Source organism: Ruditapes philippinarum, unplaced genomic scaffold (genome assembly GCF_026571515.1).
Source record: "Ruditapes philippinarum isolate M1 unplaced genomic scaffold, ASM2657151v2 ctg121_1_1_1_1, whole genome shotgun sequence".
In the NCBI taxonomy this organism is placed as follows: Eukaryota; Metazoa; Mollusca; class Bivalvia; order Venerida; family Veneridae; genus Ruditapes; species Ruditapes philippinarum.
Genome location: NW_026861840.1, coordinates 549,286 through 568,119, shown reverse-complemented (window position 1 = coordinate 568,119; position 18,834 = coordinate 549,286). Strand labels below are relative to the sequence as shown.

The following is an 18,834-nucleotide window of genomic DNA, read 5'->3' as shown; positions in this document are numbered from 1 at the left end:
GTATTTACATACTTACTGCACTTTCCCCACAGAGTGAAATCATGAAGAATGGTGGATTACCATTTTGAAATTGATATAGATCTATGATAATTATAATAATGACAACTAAAATTTGTGACAACATTTGAAACTAATAATATCCAATTAAAGTTCCTGTAAAAAAAACCCATAAATTTTGTGATTTATTTGAAAGACAAGTAAATTCTCCCATCACAAATATTTGGTCCTCCTCTAGAAACACCCAGAGGTTTTCTCCCATCACCCCTCACCCCTATTTTCCTGACCCTCTCTAATTTGGACGTAATACTGGAGTGAATGCTCAACATAAATTTAATTAAAATTAACCAAATCAAAAAATTCATGACAATTTCAAACAGAATAAAATCTACTGTTTTTCCAAACATATAATGCTTTTACACATAATTTAACAATTTATTAAACAAACAAAACAAATTTTGAAAATTAATGACTATTTTTAGCATAAAACGCTACCAAATATGCATCAAATATGATATAATATTTGTAGGCTCAGAACATAATGCTATACTTTATTAACCATCATTTAACACAATTGCACAATTTACCTTTTTTTTTTCTACTTAAAACATCAAATTTTATTTTGTAAATGGCATTTATCAAGAAAAATATTATGATATATGTATATAAATGTTCATAACCTTATAAGTACAGCATTTTTTTGCTTCCTAAATATCTTTAAACCTATACTTTCTACAAAATCATCATCTACATATAGTTTACGACATTAAAGTCTAAAAACAGCCTTTGGTTACTAATTTCTTTGAAATCTTCTGCATCATCTAGGTCATACAAATGTATTATATTCATTAACTCTAGTCTTTCAAGCCTTTAAACTGCTGTTCTTCATATTTTATTCTTTTATCATCATCATCGTCATCATCATCATCATCATCATCATCAGTTGAATGTAGTTCTACTCGTCACATTGATCATCTCTGAAGTTCTGAAAAATTAAAAAAAAATAAGTTAATATACTTTAGTTGTCATCTTTTATAGTTACGGAATATAGTACATGTACGTTTTTATTGTATGAATTTTTTTTCTGACAAATTTTATCACTCTAGCTGGTTGTGCAAAACTATTTCAAATACATCATGCTGATGAATGTAAAAACCACTATATAGAACCAATGACAGTTGTACAATCCATCAGAAAAACACATTTCTGTAATATTTCTTCTTTTATATACCTTTTGTAAAATTTTGCAAACAAAATTTAGACAATACCATAGCAGTGTAGTTTTCCTAAAGAAAAGGCAAATGAATATATCATCAAAACATTTGTGACGTCACCACTGGATCAAAATAAGGCGTTCAACACACTGAAATTCTACCTAGATGTATAATAAGGTGACAAGTCAAGGTGACAACTTGGAAAGTATAAAATTTATCTGAACTACACACTTCTTTCATTATCTCTCAAAACTACATTAAAACACCTTAGTGCAGTAACAGGTTAACTAAGTTCTTCTAAATTCAATAGGAGTTAACCAGTTATTGCACTAAGGTGACAAATTTTCTCTTTTTTTTATTTACAATGTTTTATAAACTGACTTAATGTGTTAAACATCATCAATTTAAAATCAAAGGAACAACTTTTGAACAAATGAACAATAGTAAAAAAACAATAGTAACTTGTATTCAAAGATAACAAATTACATGCACTTCCATAAATTTTTATGTATATTTTCTGAAAGTAAAAAAGGGAACATTTCTACATGTTTGAATGGGCATATAACGCAATGTGTCTTAAAAAGTATATAATGTTGGTGTGAAGGAAAGATTGGAAGGAAAGTAGAACATAATATGCAACATCAAATTAATTTGATAACCAGTCAAAATATCAAACACCTGATTGGTTTGTTCTAAAAATAGATATGAAATTAACCAACCGTATAGCTCAATTTTCAGACTGGTCTTCAACAACTTTTTTTTTGGTATCTTATGTGGGACTGAATAGTGATAATTGTAAACATGGTGTGAATAGGGAAACAGAAACTTTAGACTGTTTAATGCTTTGTCTGCTGTAACTAAGAGTGATAAACCTTTACCAAATAGTATAGATCCAGGCTTGCCTGCACTTAAGTCCCATCAGATCAAGCTCTATACTGTTGGTAGCTCAATATTATGTAATTTTTGTATAGATATCCCTGTAACTATGACTTGAATGTTCAAATTTCAATCAACATTGTATTACACAGATTCAGGGGGGCTCAAGGGTTGACAATACAATTTGTAAAGATAGGGGAAACTGTGGTCATTCTAAGATCTACCTTGTCCATATGTTTTATCAAATCTGTTCTTTGCTCAAACATACTAGCAATGTCTGAAATACTATTGAAATAATTGACTTATTAAAACTGAAATAAAAATCAATGCTCCTTTTTTTCCTGAAAAGTATTTAACCCATATTAAAAGAGGCAGTACAGATGCAAAATAGGTTGGCATTTTTTTGTGAGATTAATAGGATAATTTTCTAAAATGGGTACTTTTTATTTTCAAAATTCTCTTTTTTCCAGAAATGATTAATTCTTGCTTTCAATACCAAAATAACAACTGCATGTGTGATACTTGAGATATAAATCCTGTATGATCACAGTATATTAAAGCTATATAATTATGATGTTTGACAATCATATGTCAAATTATGAACCTTAAGTATACTATACATTGTATGACATGATTATTAATATTATGCCATGTCACATTATTGTAAATCAAAATGAATGCATCAATCAATCATTTCACTTTACACTATCCTGCCACTTACATGAACATTAAAGGAAGTTTTTGCATCCCATATAGCGCCCTTTACTTTAAAGTTTATACAATGAAACAAATTTTTTTTTTCATTTCAAAAGTTTACCCTGTAGTATTTGGCATTAAAAAAATAGTAACCAAAAGTTCATCATAATGGAAAAGTAGTGAAAACTAGAAATGTGTCCATAGGACACAGATGCCCCCACACACCACTGTTCTGTCAATCTTATGACTCCAGGTCAAATATTTTTTGGACAAAAAATCAACAAAGGGCCATAATTCTGTTAAATTTGGTCGCAGCAAAAATTCTTTCCTTTACTAACATCTACACATTAAGGTTGTAAATCCCTGGAAGTTTAAGCAAAATCTGCAATCCGGTTTAAGAGGAGTTACGTTAACAAAATTTCTACAAAGTATATAATGAAAAAATCAACAAAGGGCCATAATTCTGTTAAATTTGGTTGCAGCAAAAATTCCTCCCTTCACTGCCATCTACACATTAAGGTTGTTCATCCCTGGAAGTTTAAGCAAAATCTGCCATCCGGTTTAAGAAAAGTTGCATTCACAAAATTTCTACATAGTATATAGTGAAAAAATCATCAAAGGGCCATAATTCTGTAAAATTTGGTCGCAGCGAAAATTCCTTCCTTTACTACCATCTACACCTTTAGGTTGTTCATCCCTGTAAGTTTAAGCAAAATCTGCCATCCGGTTTAAGAGGAGTTGCGTAAACAAAATTTCTACATAGTATATAGTGAAAAAATCAACAAAGGGCCATAATTCTGTTAAATTTGGTCGCAGCAAAAATTCCTTCCTTTACTACCATCTACACATTAAGGTTGTTCATCCCTGTAAGTTTAAGCAAAATCTGCCATCCGGTTTAAGAGGAGTTGCGTTCACAAGATTTCGGGACGTACGGACGGACGGACTGACTGACTGATTGTTGGACGGACGGACAAGTGCAACGCTATATGCTCCCACATTTTGGGGGCATAAAAAGTTCAACTAAAACAAAAACATAACATAAATCAACAATGGACCTTCTGGTTTGACTTTGGTGTACAAATTGTCTTCTATAGGTGCTGAAATGTCAATTTCTTACACTTTACAGACGAACAGACAGGCATTAACAGTTTACACAAATTTATTTTAATTTTGCTTTTGTTGAAACTATAAGCTTATTGAAACACTCTCGAATCCGCACCTGGAACCAACCAGTACTAAGCAATGAATGTAAAGTTTCTTGCTCAAGGAAACAACGGCTTGCCCCAGACAGGGTTTAAACCCACATGGTCAGCAAACCTTAGATTACTAATCAGACGCACTTACCATTTAGCCACGTGGCCAGACAGGCATTTTAAATCAAGAAAGACAGACAGACGTTTATAATCAAACAACTAGGGCTGATAAGCCCAACATAACATGATAAGAACATATGCATTGAATACGTTAATAAACATTACTATTATTATATCTTATTATTATCATTATTTGACAGAAGAGGGTATTGACAATTGGTCCTAAAAATGTTGAACAGAAATGTACATTATATGTGATGTCAAATTAAATAAACTTAATTTTTGCACTATATTTTCATTTCATATACAGATAAACCTCACATTTGGTCAACAAAAAAAAGCTTATAATTTCAAATGCAATCTTAAACATATAGTAATTTTTCATTACTTTGTCAAAAATCTAAATTGACATTAATAAATTATAATGTATGAAATATGACATCATTTTGATAATAATTTTGCATCATATATAACTTTCACATACTTAAGATGGAAGATCTTAATTGATACCAATTGAACAAAAACTTCAATTTGACATTGTTTAAATGGACCTTATATGAACAGAGATTTGACATTTCCTTTTTTTTTACATTACGTATAGGTTAGTGTTTAATAATATGCATTAACAAAAATAATTGGTCAAGCCTGCCACAGGCAGGCGACCAATTATTTTTGTTAATGCATATTATTAAACATTAACCTATTTAATGATCAACATTATTTTTTTCAACTAACAACAAGGCATTTCTCTAAATCACCTATAGCTCCGCCCTTTCGCTCTACAACATGTCTACACCTTGTCAAGTTGCTAACATGTCACATTTAGATAAGCTAAATAAATGGCCCAGGCACATTTTTTACTGAAATGTCACAGAATTTATACCTTTATCTACAGTAAGACTATCATGTTTATAATATGTCTGGAAAAAACAGCGAGGAAAACGATGCAATTAGGTAAAAACAATGGAGTTAATGAAATGTGTACATCCTTTTAAAATAAATGGAAAATGTGAGAAAAAAATACATTAGAGATTATTCATTGATACAAATTCGTTATTAGCTTCAAGTTATTCACTAACATTTAAAATCCCTATTGATTTGCTCATTTGAAAAACAGTTCATTTTTTTCTGTGTGAAGGGGGTCCATTTTCAATGAGTTTTCCAGCCAAAAAATGTAATCATTGTATTCTTGATATCAATGATTGTTAATGCAGTTTATTCCTATCAAGTGAAAGAAAATAATGTTTTGGTTACTTTTTCTATAAAATATAAAGTTTAAAACAGTCAGCAATTTATAACAGTCATTTTTCTTAGAGTTCAAAGGATATAAAAAAGTTAATATGCAATCATTTGTCTCTGCGTACCCAACATGTATTATCTATGTAATAAATCAGTTGATTGTATCCTCACATTTAGAAACACCTGACCTCGACTAATTTTTTTTATGTTGGCATTGTTTTGCTAACCTTGACATTTTACAAATCAGAGTGTAAACCATACCTCTAACTCCTCCCTAATATAATGCATTATTGAAATTTGTTAGACTGCGGTTAGACGACAGATTAAGTGAATTTTATTTAGTTAGTACACATTAACCAAAGTTAGACAAAGCAGAAATTTGAAAAATACTACAATGTGATTGGACAAAAAATAATGTTGATCATTAAATAAATATACATCAAACTACTACAATGCTGATTCTGAAACAGCTCTATGTAAGTAAACGTTTTCTTCCATTACATTGCATGTCAGTAAAACTTCTATAAATAACGTGGCACTTACTTGCGTCCCCATTTCAGGTGAATGAGCAGGAATATAACTCCCAGCAAGATACAGATTGATCCGACAACGAGATATGCTATTCCGAGGAATGGATTCTTGCCGCCGAGCCATGAGGTTGTTGTCAATATAATACTCTTAGTTCCGTCAAACAATGTTACCGGGTAGGCTATATTTAACAAAAAGAGCAAAATATTGTACAGGAACAAAAATAAAGCTACACCTACAAAAACAATATCAGCTGATGATCTTAGGAATCTACAGTTTCAACTGATGCTTATTTCAAGCCTCATTTGACAAACTTTCCACCAATCAAAACAAATATATTTATATTTTAAGAAATGTATAAAAAATAACCATTCATGTTTCCCTTTAATTCACAATTTAAGTAATATTTTTTATTTTATTTTTCATTTTAAGTATTAATGACACTATAAAGACCACATGGCAACTTTCCAGCTTTACTGGAGAAAGAATAACTCAGGTACCCCATTGTGCATTATTTCAGGCATGAGCAGGCACCAGAGTAGAACCACTGACTGAGGTTCTGTAAGCTAGCTTGACAGCTTCCTCACATGAAAATCCAAAATCCCTCACAGGATTTTAACCCACAAGGAAAAGAGCAAATGATTTAAAGTAAGGGACTTAAACCACCTGACCACTTAGGTCCCCTATATTTTGTATGCATATAAATAATTATTTGGAAAACAGGACATAATTTAATATTTTTAACAATTTTTTTTTCAACCCTGTTAGTTATAAAGTAATGGCTATTTCAGCAGTTTTGCCATTTGTACTGATTAGAATAATTTCTAAATTTTTATTTAAATGCACAGAAATCTGATGGCAAACTAATTTACAAACTAACCATAATCAATGGTAACTTCATACTGTCCTTTTGGGAGACCGTCAGTGAATTCTGTTTGCTGATGATTAATCCTGCGGTGAAGTTTACGGAACGTCGGCAAGGCAGCCGTCCTCATCCAGACAATGAGGTCCTCATTCTTGTATCCGTTGTTGTTCTCATCGTCCGGGTCAAGCTGATACACCATCTTGTTGTTCCAGTTGGGCGGATTTGTAAATCCTGCCCATGCTAAAAATAGACATCAATTAGTACATTATAAATCTTTTTTTGGATTTTAGCCTTTAGCTGCTGTATTCATACACTCAACTTCTCTACATTTAATTAGGAAACAACATTGTATCTACAATGAGACTATAGTAATTCAATACTAAAAGAATGTAGACATTAAGAAGCTTATATATAAGAGACATGTACGACTGTACAGACGACTGGTCTGATATGATACTAGTGAAGTAAGTCAGCTATTATACTGGTAAAATAAGTCAGCCATTAACAATGTTAATTTTCATACAATTTCAATTGTACCCACGATTTCAAGGTCACAGAGCAAATATCTCACACTTCCAAGTTAATAGTTCTCAAACGCCAGTATAGAATATTCACTATAAACTGCTTTAGGTTGCAGAGGTGTTCCTCATATGACAGAAAATTCAAAAAGCAAAGCAGGACTTCAATCTACAGCTGTCATTGCTGATAAACAAAAGCATAGGTATAGACATACACATACGGACATCAGGAATTTCATAGTGAAAACTAATGGCTTGAAAGACAGGCCCTCTTCGTGGCACCAACAATCCTGTTCAGGGCTAACCTTCTTCATTACTTTCCAAGGTGTGTGAGCCCTAAGCACAGAAAGTGACCGCTTGAAAGGCAGCCCCTTTAAAGGGCTATCTCCTTATCATATTGTCTCAGGTTACTGTACATTTAGGTTCTCACTGACTGTCGTAAAGTGACCTACATTTGGCTTAAAGTTCATATCTTGAATACTTTTTTGGGTGGATGGATCCTCATTAAACATAGACAAAATACAGCCAGGAATTTCTTAAACTTTCTGGAAAACACTTGGCAGTTTATATATGAAACTGTATAATATACAGTAAAACAAAGTTTCAAAATAAAAGTGTACATACTTTGTCCACCTCCTCAACAAAAATATCAACAGAAATTTCTGAATTCAGTAAATTGGATCAAAAGCTAACATATAAATGGAAATTAAGGCAGGGTAACACCTTGATACTTGTTCCCAGCTTTTACTATGTTTTATTCTTGCCTCTTAAATTGAACACAAAGTAAACCAGGAACCATTATTTCCATAACCAATATCAGAACTGAACAATCGGAGGTAAAGGGCAATTATCAACAAAATACTTACGATCATCAGAACCATTCTTAGCTGATAAACCAATTATGTGATAATTAAAAACACTACTAATCCTAAACAAAGAATTCATAGCGTTCATTTAAGAATAAAAACCTATATACATTGTATGAATTACAGTATTTTAGTAGTTATTAAAATATAGGTTGTGTTCAAATGAGAAAAAAAATCCAATTCATTTAAGTGAGACAGTGATGAAGATTTTTTCACATTTAAATTTAGGTAAACATTTCTAAATCTGGTTCTTGCTACACAACAATCTTATCATAGATATTCAAAACACCAAACATTAGAATAAAATGTTTGTAAATTCTATTCAAATCCAATACTGCCACAATAATGTCAATGAATGCAGATGAAATATCATAATCTTTAGCCATTAAGAAATTTATGAGTAAATATACAAGGGAGTAAATTATACCAGCCATGTTAAACAAAGCTGGTATGGTTTGCTCCGATGTATTGGGTAAATACTGAACTACCAACAGTATAAAGCTTGTTCAGACTGCACAGGTTTGCCAGCTAGGCTAGCTTGATACTGGTGACAAAGGTTCATCACTTTCACCTTGTCATCAGTTATCTACACTCCTATTACTGGACATGTTGTTAAACATATTACCTATGACTATGCAAGATAAATCAGTCTCAATTGTAAAGTTTCATATTCATATTCAAAAGTATTTATGAATACTTACAACTAGGGTTACCAAACTTCACATCTTTATCAGACGCCCAGGCGATGCCTGTTCTCAACATTGATACATTTACATTCTTAGTTCCATCTCCCTTATATACAAATGTGTATGAGTCTGTAATACAAATTTATCATTACTGAAACATTAATACAACGTCCTTATAAACAAATGTGTATGAGCCTGTAATACAAATTATCATTGTTGAAACATTTATACAACACCCTCTTATACAAATGTGTAAGAATCTGTAACACAAATTATCATTATTGAAACATTAATACAACACGTTTATAAACAAAAGTGGGAGACGCTCAAAATCCCCTTGATCATAATCCCCTTGGTTCATAAACGACATAGTGATCGAAATCCCCTCAACAGAAATGACAGGGTTATCATAATCCCCTTGGCAAAAATAAAGGGATGGTCATAATCCCCTCAGTGGGTAGTCAAAATCCCCTCAAATAATGTGAAATGGTTGGGAAATTTCTTTTCTTATTTTTCTTTTTAGTTCAATGAATTTAAGAACCAACTGCTTCAAGAATTGCTGAAAAAAAAGAGAAAAGCATACAAACAATTAAAAGGTGTATGTTTGTCACAGCCAGTTAATAATGACACCCTTTATTGATGTTATTATTGCTGAGAAAATTGTAAAATACAAACAAATAAATGATAGTTGATTATAATTAATCATTGCAATTATAGTTATATGTAGCAAACAATCAATTAATCTTTGCAATGATAAACACCTTTAAAGGCAAATTTGTTGCACACTAGCTTTAGATCTTTCCAGATAATAACTTAAAATGAGGCTATTAATTGCAGTTTGCTATCTAAAATTACTTCATCTTTGTTTTACTTAACTGCAAACTGTTATTTTGTTGGGTATATAATATGATGGCTCTCTGCAATAGACATGAATACCCAAAATGGAATTCATTACAAGTAACAAAGGTTCTCGTAAGCTTCTGTATGAAGGTTATGCCTACACAAAGAAAAATGAAAATAAGTCCTCAATGCGGTGGAATGCTCTCAGAGAATTGGTCTGAACTGTAAAGGTGCACTGACTACTGATTTACATGTAAGTATATAATCAATAATAATCATTTGGTACATTGAACATGAGATAAACTAATATGTATCAATTGTGCAAGTTATGCCTGAATTAATTTTTTTCGTCTTATTATTTTTTTTAACCTTTGTATAGCACTCTTTTAAGTAAAGCAAAAGAGATTACATGAAAATATTAATGGAGACATAAAGCACATCATAATAAAAGTATGCATAAATTTGAATTATAATAGGTAAATATTAATTTCAGCATGCTAACTTTATGTTCTATTTCTAGGTGTCTTCTGTCAAATCTGAAACCGCGCACAGTCATGCTCCTGACAAATTTGCAATGCAGGCACTTAAAGTCCGCAGTGAGATAAAAGCATCTGCTGAAGCTAACCGTGGTAAACCCGGACAGATAGTAACAGATAAATTATCGCTGCAGCCTACAGAGGTGAGTTAATAAATAAGACTCATAGAAATCCTGTAAATTTCAAAATTGTTCTTTTTTAAATTTCAACATGCTCTGTAAAATGCACATGGGTCTTCTCATGAAATAAACCACTTTGGAAATTTATATTAGTAAGATTACTTTTAATGATGATATTAATGATATAATGACAATACTGATGAATATGTTAAATGCCCAGAATGTACAGACACAAAGGCCAGACAAACAACTGTGAAATAGGAAAATGAAATAATTGAATTGAGTGCATGAAAAACTGTTGCTTTATTTTTACTTCAGGTTATTGCTGCCAGTTCCGTAAAGAGTTTGAAGCAAACTGTGAGACGCGCCAAGAGAGGAACAGCACCTAAGAACCCATCAACAATCAGAGATGTTCCTGTTCCTTTCCCTATTGAGTTTGCAAGTAATGTCATCTACGACAACGAGTCTCCAGGCAAACCGTATCCTCATCTTCGCCACTAATGACGGTCTTCGCCTCCTAGATAGTGCATCCAGATGGTTTATGGATGGCACCCACTCTACAGCGCCCTCTCAGTTCCAACAACTTTTGTCATCCGTGTACATTTAGGTGAATCCTGTGTCTCAGTTGTCTACGCACTCCTTCCGTCAAAGCAACAGCTGGTGTATGAAGAAATGCTGACTGCCCTACTAGATGCCTGTCTGCAGCGAGGTATCCGACCTATCCCAGAGCAAATTATGGCAGACTATGAGATAGCTATACACAATGCTGTGAGAACTGTATTGGCCAGCAACATTCATATCCAGGTAATAAAAAATAAGATCATTTGTGATAATTTATTTTCAATGTTAAATGAAATAAAATAAAAAAAATTAAATGAAACCATTTATTTCATTGCTAAATGAAAAAAAATAAAAAAAAAAAATGAAACCATTTATTTCATTAAATAAAAAAATAAATGAAACCAAATTTCTGTTAATAATTATACAAGCCTTTAACATGTCTGACGTTGAATCAGGATAAAAGTTGCTGAAAATGAATCATTCAATACAACACATGATCAGGCTTTGTATGTATATATATATCATTCATATTCTTGTTTAATTGTATTATAATATGTAAAAGACTATTTAAACAGCATATTAAAACCTTTTTTTTTTACACCATCTAGGATGTTTAATACATCTAACCAAGCTACTTGGAGAAGAGTGCAAGCAGAGGGTCTTCAGTCTGACTACAACAATGATGATGATGTGAAATCCTTCTGCGGAAAGCTTGACGGTCTGGCGTTTCTTCCATGCAGCGATGTGCAAGAAGGCTTGACGTTACTACGTGAACAGGCCCCAGATCATCTACAGTGTCTGGTTGAGTATTTTTGACTCCAACTATGTAAATGGATCCTTTCGCGCAGTCATCACTGCTAATGGAAATATGAGGTTCCGACGCTCCTCTCCAAGATTTCCTCCACCAATTTGGAATGTGCACAGTGCCACAATGACTGACCAGGATAGAAAAAATAACCAGTGTGAATCTTGGAACAATGGGTTTAAGCACCTTGTTGGACATTCAAATCCTTCACTTTGGACAGTTGTGCAATGTGTTGAAAAGGATGCAAAAATGGTGGCAGCTGAAATTCTGAGATGTAATCGTGGTGAACTTCTACAGAAACGAGTGAAGAAGGCCACTTAAGCTCACCAGCAGAGACTGAAAGTTTTGTGCTCACAGTACGCAAGTGGCATTAAATCCCTTGAAGACTTCTTGGGTGCTCTGGGACAGATTATCAGAATAAAATAATGTCGGTGCTATGTAAATTCTGTGAATGTGCTAACATATGTAAAATGTGCTGTCAGAAAATAAATAAGAGTGAAATATTATGTCTGGTTTTATATTTTATATTAACATGAAAATGACAACATTGGAGTATTTAAAAATAACCTGTATTATATTGCTAAAGTATACTCCATACTCTTTCCTCTACTCAATGTAACTGCTGTTTGCAACATTTCTTTATGTAACACAATAGTTTAGCTGGAGTGACAAAAGATCAAAGGAAAAAGAATATTGAGTAAAGGGGGTTGTTTTTCACAAGTTGAGGGGATTTTGACCACCCCATCATTTTTGCCAAGGGGATTTTGACTATCCATCAAGGGGATTATGAACACCCGGTCATTTCTGTTGAGGGGATTTCGATCACTATGTCATTTTTCAACCAAGGGGATTATGATCAAGGGGATTTTGATATACATTCACAAAAGTATATGAGCCTGTAATACAAATTATCATTGTTGAAACATGAATACAAAACCCCCATAAACAAATGACTACACATCAGTAATACAAATTAATCATTATTGAAACATTAATATAACGCTCTCATAGACAATTATTTATGAGTCTGTAATATAAATTATCATTATTAAAACATTAATTATGATTAATACAACACCCCCATAAATGATTGTGTACAAATCTGTAATACAAATTATCAATATTCTGAGTTACAACCCTTATAAACAAATATGTATGAATCTTTAATATAAATGATCATATATTGATACATAAATATTCTTTATACAAATGTGTAAAAATTACACAAATTATGAGATCTGATACACTAAAAGTTTAATATTATCAACCTTTGCATATAAGTACATCTAGAACCAGTTAGTGCTCTAAATTATCATTAAGCACTTTATTAGTATTACTGAAAATATCTTAATCATTTAGAACACTTTCATAAAAATTTGTGTAAATCTGCAAGCTTCCTGCTTTAATGTAAACAAAAACCTTTTTCCTAATGTATCAAAAACTGGACAAAAAGACAGGTGACTGTTGTAGATAGTACTAACCATTGAACAGACTGTTGGCAATAGCACCACAAGGTGCGATCTTCATCTCAACGGATGTGTTTAACTTCTTAGTCTTGAATGGTTCACAATCACTGTATAAACTATCTACATCGTAACCATGTAGCTGGCTGTCGTCTCGTGAACGTACATAACGTCGATGGTTTTGATAAAAGTTTGTGAGTCCATAATACATGTATACTGTGCCCTAGATAAAAAGAAATATATATCTTATATAAGAATTGATATATGATGTACATGTACTTTCAAACATTTATTTGTAAAAAAAATCAGCAATGTGATGTCATCACTGATGTGATGTCACATATGTGTTTATTACTGTTTAATCTAATTGGGTTTTCACTATTTCTTCATTTGTAATAAAAAAGTAAAATAATCAAAGCAAAGCTGCCAGTCAGAACAGGTAGGAATATCCACCTCTTGGATAACTCCTCAGGGGAAACTTGCTGTAGCCTTGTTACCACCCTCAACAGTTACCATTGAGTCAGACATTTCTCCTGTACTGGAAATGGTGTATGCAGCATTGCTTCTTATAATACACATCTGTTTATCTTACCACAAAATCCTCTTTCAACTCTATCTTAAATGTGCATGTACATGTCTGCCCTGTGGCTGTAAGGTTTGTGAGAAGGTCAGCACACTTGTCTTCATTACTATTGACACACTGTGTGTAGTCGTATCTATATTCCTGAATCTATAAATAGAAAATACACCATAAGTAACCAATGTGAGTTCAATTGCTATATTTGGCCATGTGTAACAGCTCAAAGAAAGACTTAGTTTTTAGGATTACAAACCCTAATTAATCTATAATGACTCATGTAGGTTATACCATACATACTTGATGCTGGCACTCTCACCTTTTTTGGACAGTTTGCACAATACATGTACATAATTTACCTATTACCTGACAAGGTTTTTTCCTCTGTGACCTCATTATCTGATATCTTGTTCTCATAAGGGTCTGAATCTTTAAGTCACATTGACAATGATGGTGTCTCGGCAGGATCAATTTTTGGATGTTAAAAATATTATAAACTTGTGAACAAGTGGCCTAAGTGGTGAATTAATGATGGTCATGTATACAGTTTTGATTTTTAAACCAACTATAATTAAAAAACTAGTAAGTTAAAACTTATTTAGTTCAAGCTGGTTCAATCCGTTCATATCACTTTTTCAAATTTTAGAATTCATTTACGCATATTAATACACCTACAAATCTGGTGACATTTATGAGAACACAGAATGCTAAGCCAAAGATGAAAGATACTTTTATTGAGCGACACTGTGTAACTACTAATGTAATATACTCACATCATTAGATGTAACTAGTAGAACAACTCCAAGAGGTATAAATGCCAATCCTATGGCAAAGAAAGCTGGTAAAACAGTGCCAGCTGTCAAAATGGGTTGCCATGCTGGAAGTCTCTGTTGTTTGAGTTTTGTATCTGCAGAGAGAAATTACCATTGGTTTCAATTTTCTTTAAGTATTATATAATAGAATAATATAATATTATTCATGGATAAAAATTATTCTGTGAGAATCAAACCAGCATTTTAAATGTTTGAGCCAATTTTTTCAAGAAATCGTGTTTAATTCATGATTAATAAATCTTTTAAATTTAATACTAGTGGCATCTATAAATTGTATAAGATCTATGATGTGTGCATGTCAACGGTATACAGAAAATTTGTGACATTTTCCAGACAAGGCAAAATACTACATACTTGCTGCTCTAATTTCTAATTGATCTGACCAATCATTTGACAGCATTTTATTTTCTATTTTAAATTATTCATAATCAAAATATTAAAACCAAAAATGAACAATCTATATAAACAAATTGACAGTGAAATCAAAATTATTTCGTGGACAAAAATCAGAATATTAATAAATTATTAATGACATATGTCAAAAAGTGTGACGAAAACCAAAACAAGGAAAAACAAAAACATAACAACAGGTGTTTATTTCACAAAGATCTGGAAAACCTCTTAATTTTCGGTAAAAATAAGAATTTAAATATATAAAAGGGTTCATGGAAGAAATTTTATTAAGAAAATTTAAGCTGAAATCACCTTTTGGACGTCGACTAGCAGCTTTTTCCGCTTCAGGACCCGGAGTTCCTGGTGTACCGTTCGCCATTTTGAAATATTTTGGCGTGTCGTGAGAATTAAAGTGCGTGATATTTATTGAAGGTACACCACCACAAGTTTGTTTGGATTTCAAGAAATCTGACACCTTATTAGTCTGGTTCCAGTCGTACTATTGAACGGAGATAAAAGGGCAGGTAATCCAGACTAAACACCTTATAAAAAGAAGGAAAAGTTCTAAAATCATGAAACAAATAAATGATTATAAAAAGGGTGATTAGTCATTTTTGTTAGCGTTATTGTTGTCGTTTTATAATTTTATTATGAATTTGTTGACCTATTTGCACAGACACTTGGGGCGTGGAGCTTAAAACGCCTTTAAAATCCAAATAAAATGTATACTAGTATTTGTTGATCCCAGCACATGTACTGACCATATATATAAAAAAAACTTAATATAAGCCGTTTTGAAAAAAATCGTATTTCAACGTCTGTATAATAAGGCTAATTTTGCCACAGACACTTGGGGTGTGGAGCTTGAAACGCCTTTTTCAAATAAAATGTATATTTGTCAATCTCGATCAGCACATGTACTGATCATATATATAAATAAAAAAAACTTAATATAAGCCGTTTTGAAATTTTTTTCGTATTTCAACGTCTATAATAATACATATTAATTATAATATTATTATAACCGTTGAAATATTTTTTTTTTTCAAAACGGCTTATATTAAGTTTTTTTTTTAAGTGTACATGTATATATGCAACAAATTTGAGTGTTTGCATTAAAGCCTCCAGAATAATGCTTATTTTCATGAAAATTTTGAAAACATACTGAAGAAGAAAAATGTTGTGGGGATGACATGGAAAGCAATAAAAGATCCTGTATGTTTTGTGATTGATATTTTTACTGTGTGTATACTGACTGACTAAAGTTAATGCTTAATGAGGGTCCATCCGCCCGTAAGGGCACAAAAAGCAGCTTTCGCTGTGGAGTACGGACCCCGGACATGTCACCAGTCATGCCCTTAAAGAGTTAATTTTGAAGCACAAAGTGGTGATAATTTACCTCCATGCAATTTCCACGGAGTATTAGCCAAAGATATGAATTTTGAGCCAAAAGTAGGTCACTGTACGGCGGTCAATGAGAACCTAAATGTACAGTAACCTGTGACAATATGAAAGGATAGCCCTGAAAAGGGCTGTTGGTGCCAGCAAAAGGCCTGCCATTCAAGCCGTCTAACCGTGCTAAGGGCTCACGCACCTTAGCACACCATCCTCGTCGACCCAAGCGCCTACTTTGTAAGGCCACTCCCCTCGGCATTTGTCAGAACACCGGCAGGTGGTCCGCAGTTGTTGACGAAGTAGCGGTTCCGTGATAACGCCCACGAATGCTTCAATTTAAGTTAACTATACCAGCCAAGCCGTAAATCTTTTGCCGATGCCCTGTGCCTTCTCAGCGACGTGCACGCTCCGAGGGGAAGTGAGAAGACTGTGTGTATCCACATTTGCAAAAAAATATATATGTATATAATCATGCAAATAAAACAATTTTCAAACATCAAAGAATATGTAAAATGTGTACTGCGAATATTTGTGTACATGATATTTAACCCATTACGCGATATACCTGGGGTTGCCAGAAGGGGGATGTGCCCCCTTCTGTTTGGGGGTTTGAAGCGGGGCGGAGTCCCCCTCATCGCCAAGAAAATTTTGGACTTGTGAGAGGCCATAAATGATCCCAGATTGATCATAAGGTAACGTGTAACCAACGCTGAAAAACATTTGACTCTATCTCAATCCATTGAGAAGTTGCAGCACTTTGAAATCAATTTTAATGGAAAAAATCAACGCAAAATAGTGATTTTTGGCAATTTTGAGATTGCCATGGTAACAGAAAATTTAAGCCTGAGCATGTTGTTTCAAGGGCAATTGTCCAGTCAACATTTGTGTCAAGTTTGATTAGTGTTGAAGCAGTTTTTATAGTATTAGAGCAATTTGAACTTGTAACGGGAGACTTTTCAATGAAAACAGCCATTTTTCACAAAATGATCATGAAGTAATGGGTTAATCAATAAATTACATGCATTCATTTCTTATTGGAAAATTTGATATAAAATTTATAGAAAATAAATTTCTAATTACCTCCCTTTATTTACATGAAATGTTAAATTGGGTAATAAGTTCATAAATAATGCTTATTTGAACTTACAATATTGACAAATCTTAATTTGAGCACATCATATTTATGAAATAAAACCACGAAAAAAATGTGTTACAGGATCTTTAAAACATTGCAAACGACACTTATAGCCCACATAAATTACCGAAAAGAGGTCAAAGTATGCAAAATTAGCCCTTACTGCGTTAGTAACGCAGTAGAAATATGGTAATAAATTCTGCAAAATCAGTCATCTAAAGCAGACAAAATTTACATTATTACTCGAATCTTGAATATTTCTAATGTTCTTAATATCTTAGAACGTTTTTCTCAAGTTTATTTTTCTTGAAATATTTTGGCTCATCTGGAGGCATGCAGCTTTAAAGTCAAAAGTTTTATTTCACATTATACCTCATAGCAGGGTCTTTCTATTTAAAAGACCCTGCTCACAGGAAGACCTTTTTGTTCCAATAGTTATCCCACACACGCACACGCACGCGCGCGCACGCACGCACGCATACATACGCACACACACGCGCGGGCGCACTCCTAATGGAAATGTACATGTATAGCTTTTATAGATCTTCAATTGGCTCATATAAAAGATGTTTTAAATAAAAGTTTATTGCATGTAAAAGGAAGGTGTTGGAGGTATTTTTGTTACGATCAATTTATCAAGTTTGCTTTACGGAGATAGCTAGCCTACATTAGAAATCTCTGCCTTTGGTTATACCGGTAAGCACGGCACGGCACGGCACAACACAACACAGAACAGCACAGCTCAAATAGTTTACAACATAATATAATGTAAGATCATTTCCTAACAGTAAGTTAGTTGAGAAGGTTCCGTAGACAACAATCATAAGTTTCATTTACAATTTGTTAATACATGTATAACAAACTTTTATCATACATACAAACATTTCATGTACCAATTTATAATATAATTACTTCGAGCCGACAAGTACCTTAAATGGCAGAATATTTCCTCATGCTTATATATAAAAAATTCTAGATTTTATATTCATAAGTACTTGTATGGGTGATAGTAAGAACGGATCTAGATTTGGCTGCTATCGATCTAACCAATATATTCATTACTAAGATGACATAACCATTGTACACTTTTAACAACATGCTGTATGTGTTATCTCCCCTGTACCGTTCATCATGTCCTTAATGTTATTATTTGTTTTGATGTTTGTACTTGACATAAGTCATCAAAATAGCCTGAAATTTGCTTAGCTTATATCCTATGAACAACTGCCTTTATAATGATTAAATGTTTCCTGCTTAAAGGCACATTATGTCTCAGAAAATAAAAATATTTTATTTCCGTTTTTAGAAAGAGCAAACATGAGTTTTAAAACGTTAGGGCATGCTATATACATGTTACCTGAAATTACAGCTCTGTATGT

General features: G+C 32.7%; 1 protein-coding gene across 5 annotated transcripts; it reads right to left on the bottom strand.

The window, feature by feature from the left end:
* Positions 1–908: 908 nt before the first annotated feature.
* LOC132717017 (cell cycle control protein 50A-like) lies at positions 909–15,381 on the bottom strand. 5 transcript variants are annotated; one of them, XM_060700373.1, is made up of 10 exons: positions 15,238–15,381; positions 14,473–14,606; positions 13,715–13,852; positions 13,141–13,345; positions 8,814–8,927; positions 8,113–8,133; positions 6,744–6,968; positions 5,879–6,044; positions 3,839–3,880; positions 909–982 (listed from the first exon to the last, which is right to left on the bottom strand). In XM_060700373.1, exons 1-10 carry the CDS (start codon positions 15,302–15,304, stop codon positions 937–939), a joined length of 1,158 nt encoding a protein of 385 aa, XP_060556356.1. In that variant the 5' UTR covers positions 15,305–15,381; the 3' UTR covers positions 909–936. The 5 variants fall into 5 exon arrangements, with proteins under 5 accessions (XP_060556356.1, XP_060556355.1, XP_060556358.1 ...); XM_060700372.1 differs by lacking the exon at positions 3,839–3,880 and adding an exon at positions 2,312–2,372; XM_060700375.1 differs by lacking the exon at positions 3,839–3,880.
* Between the last annotated feature and the right edge of the window lie 3,453 nt (positions 15,382–18,834).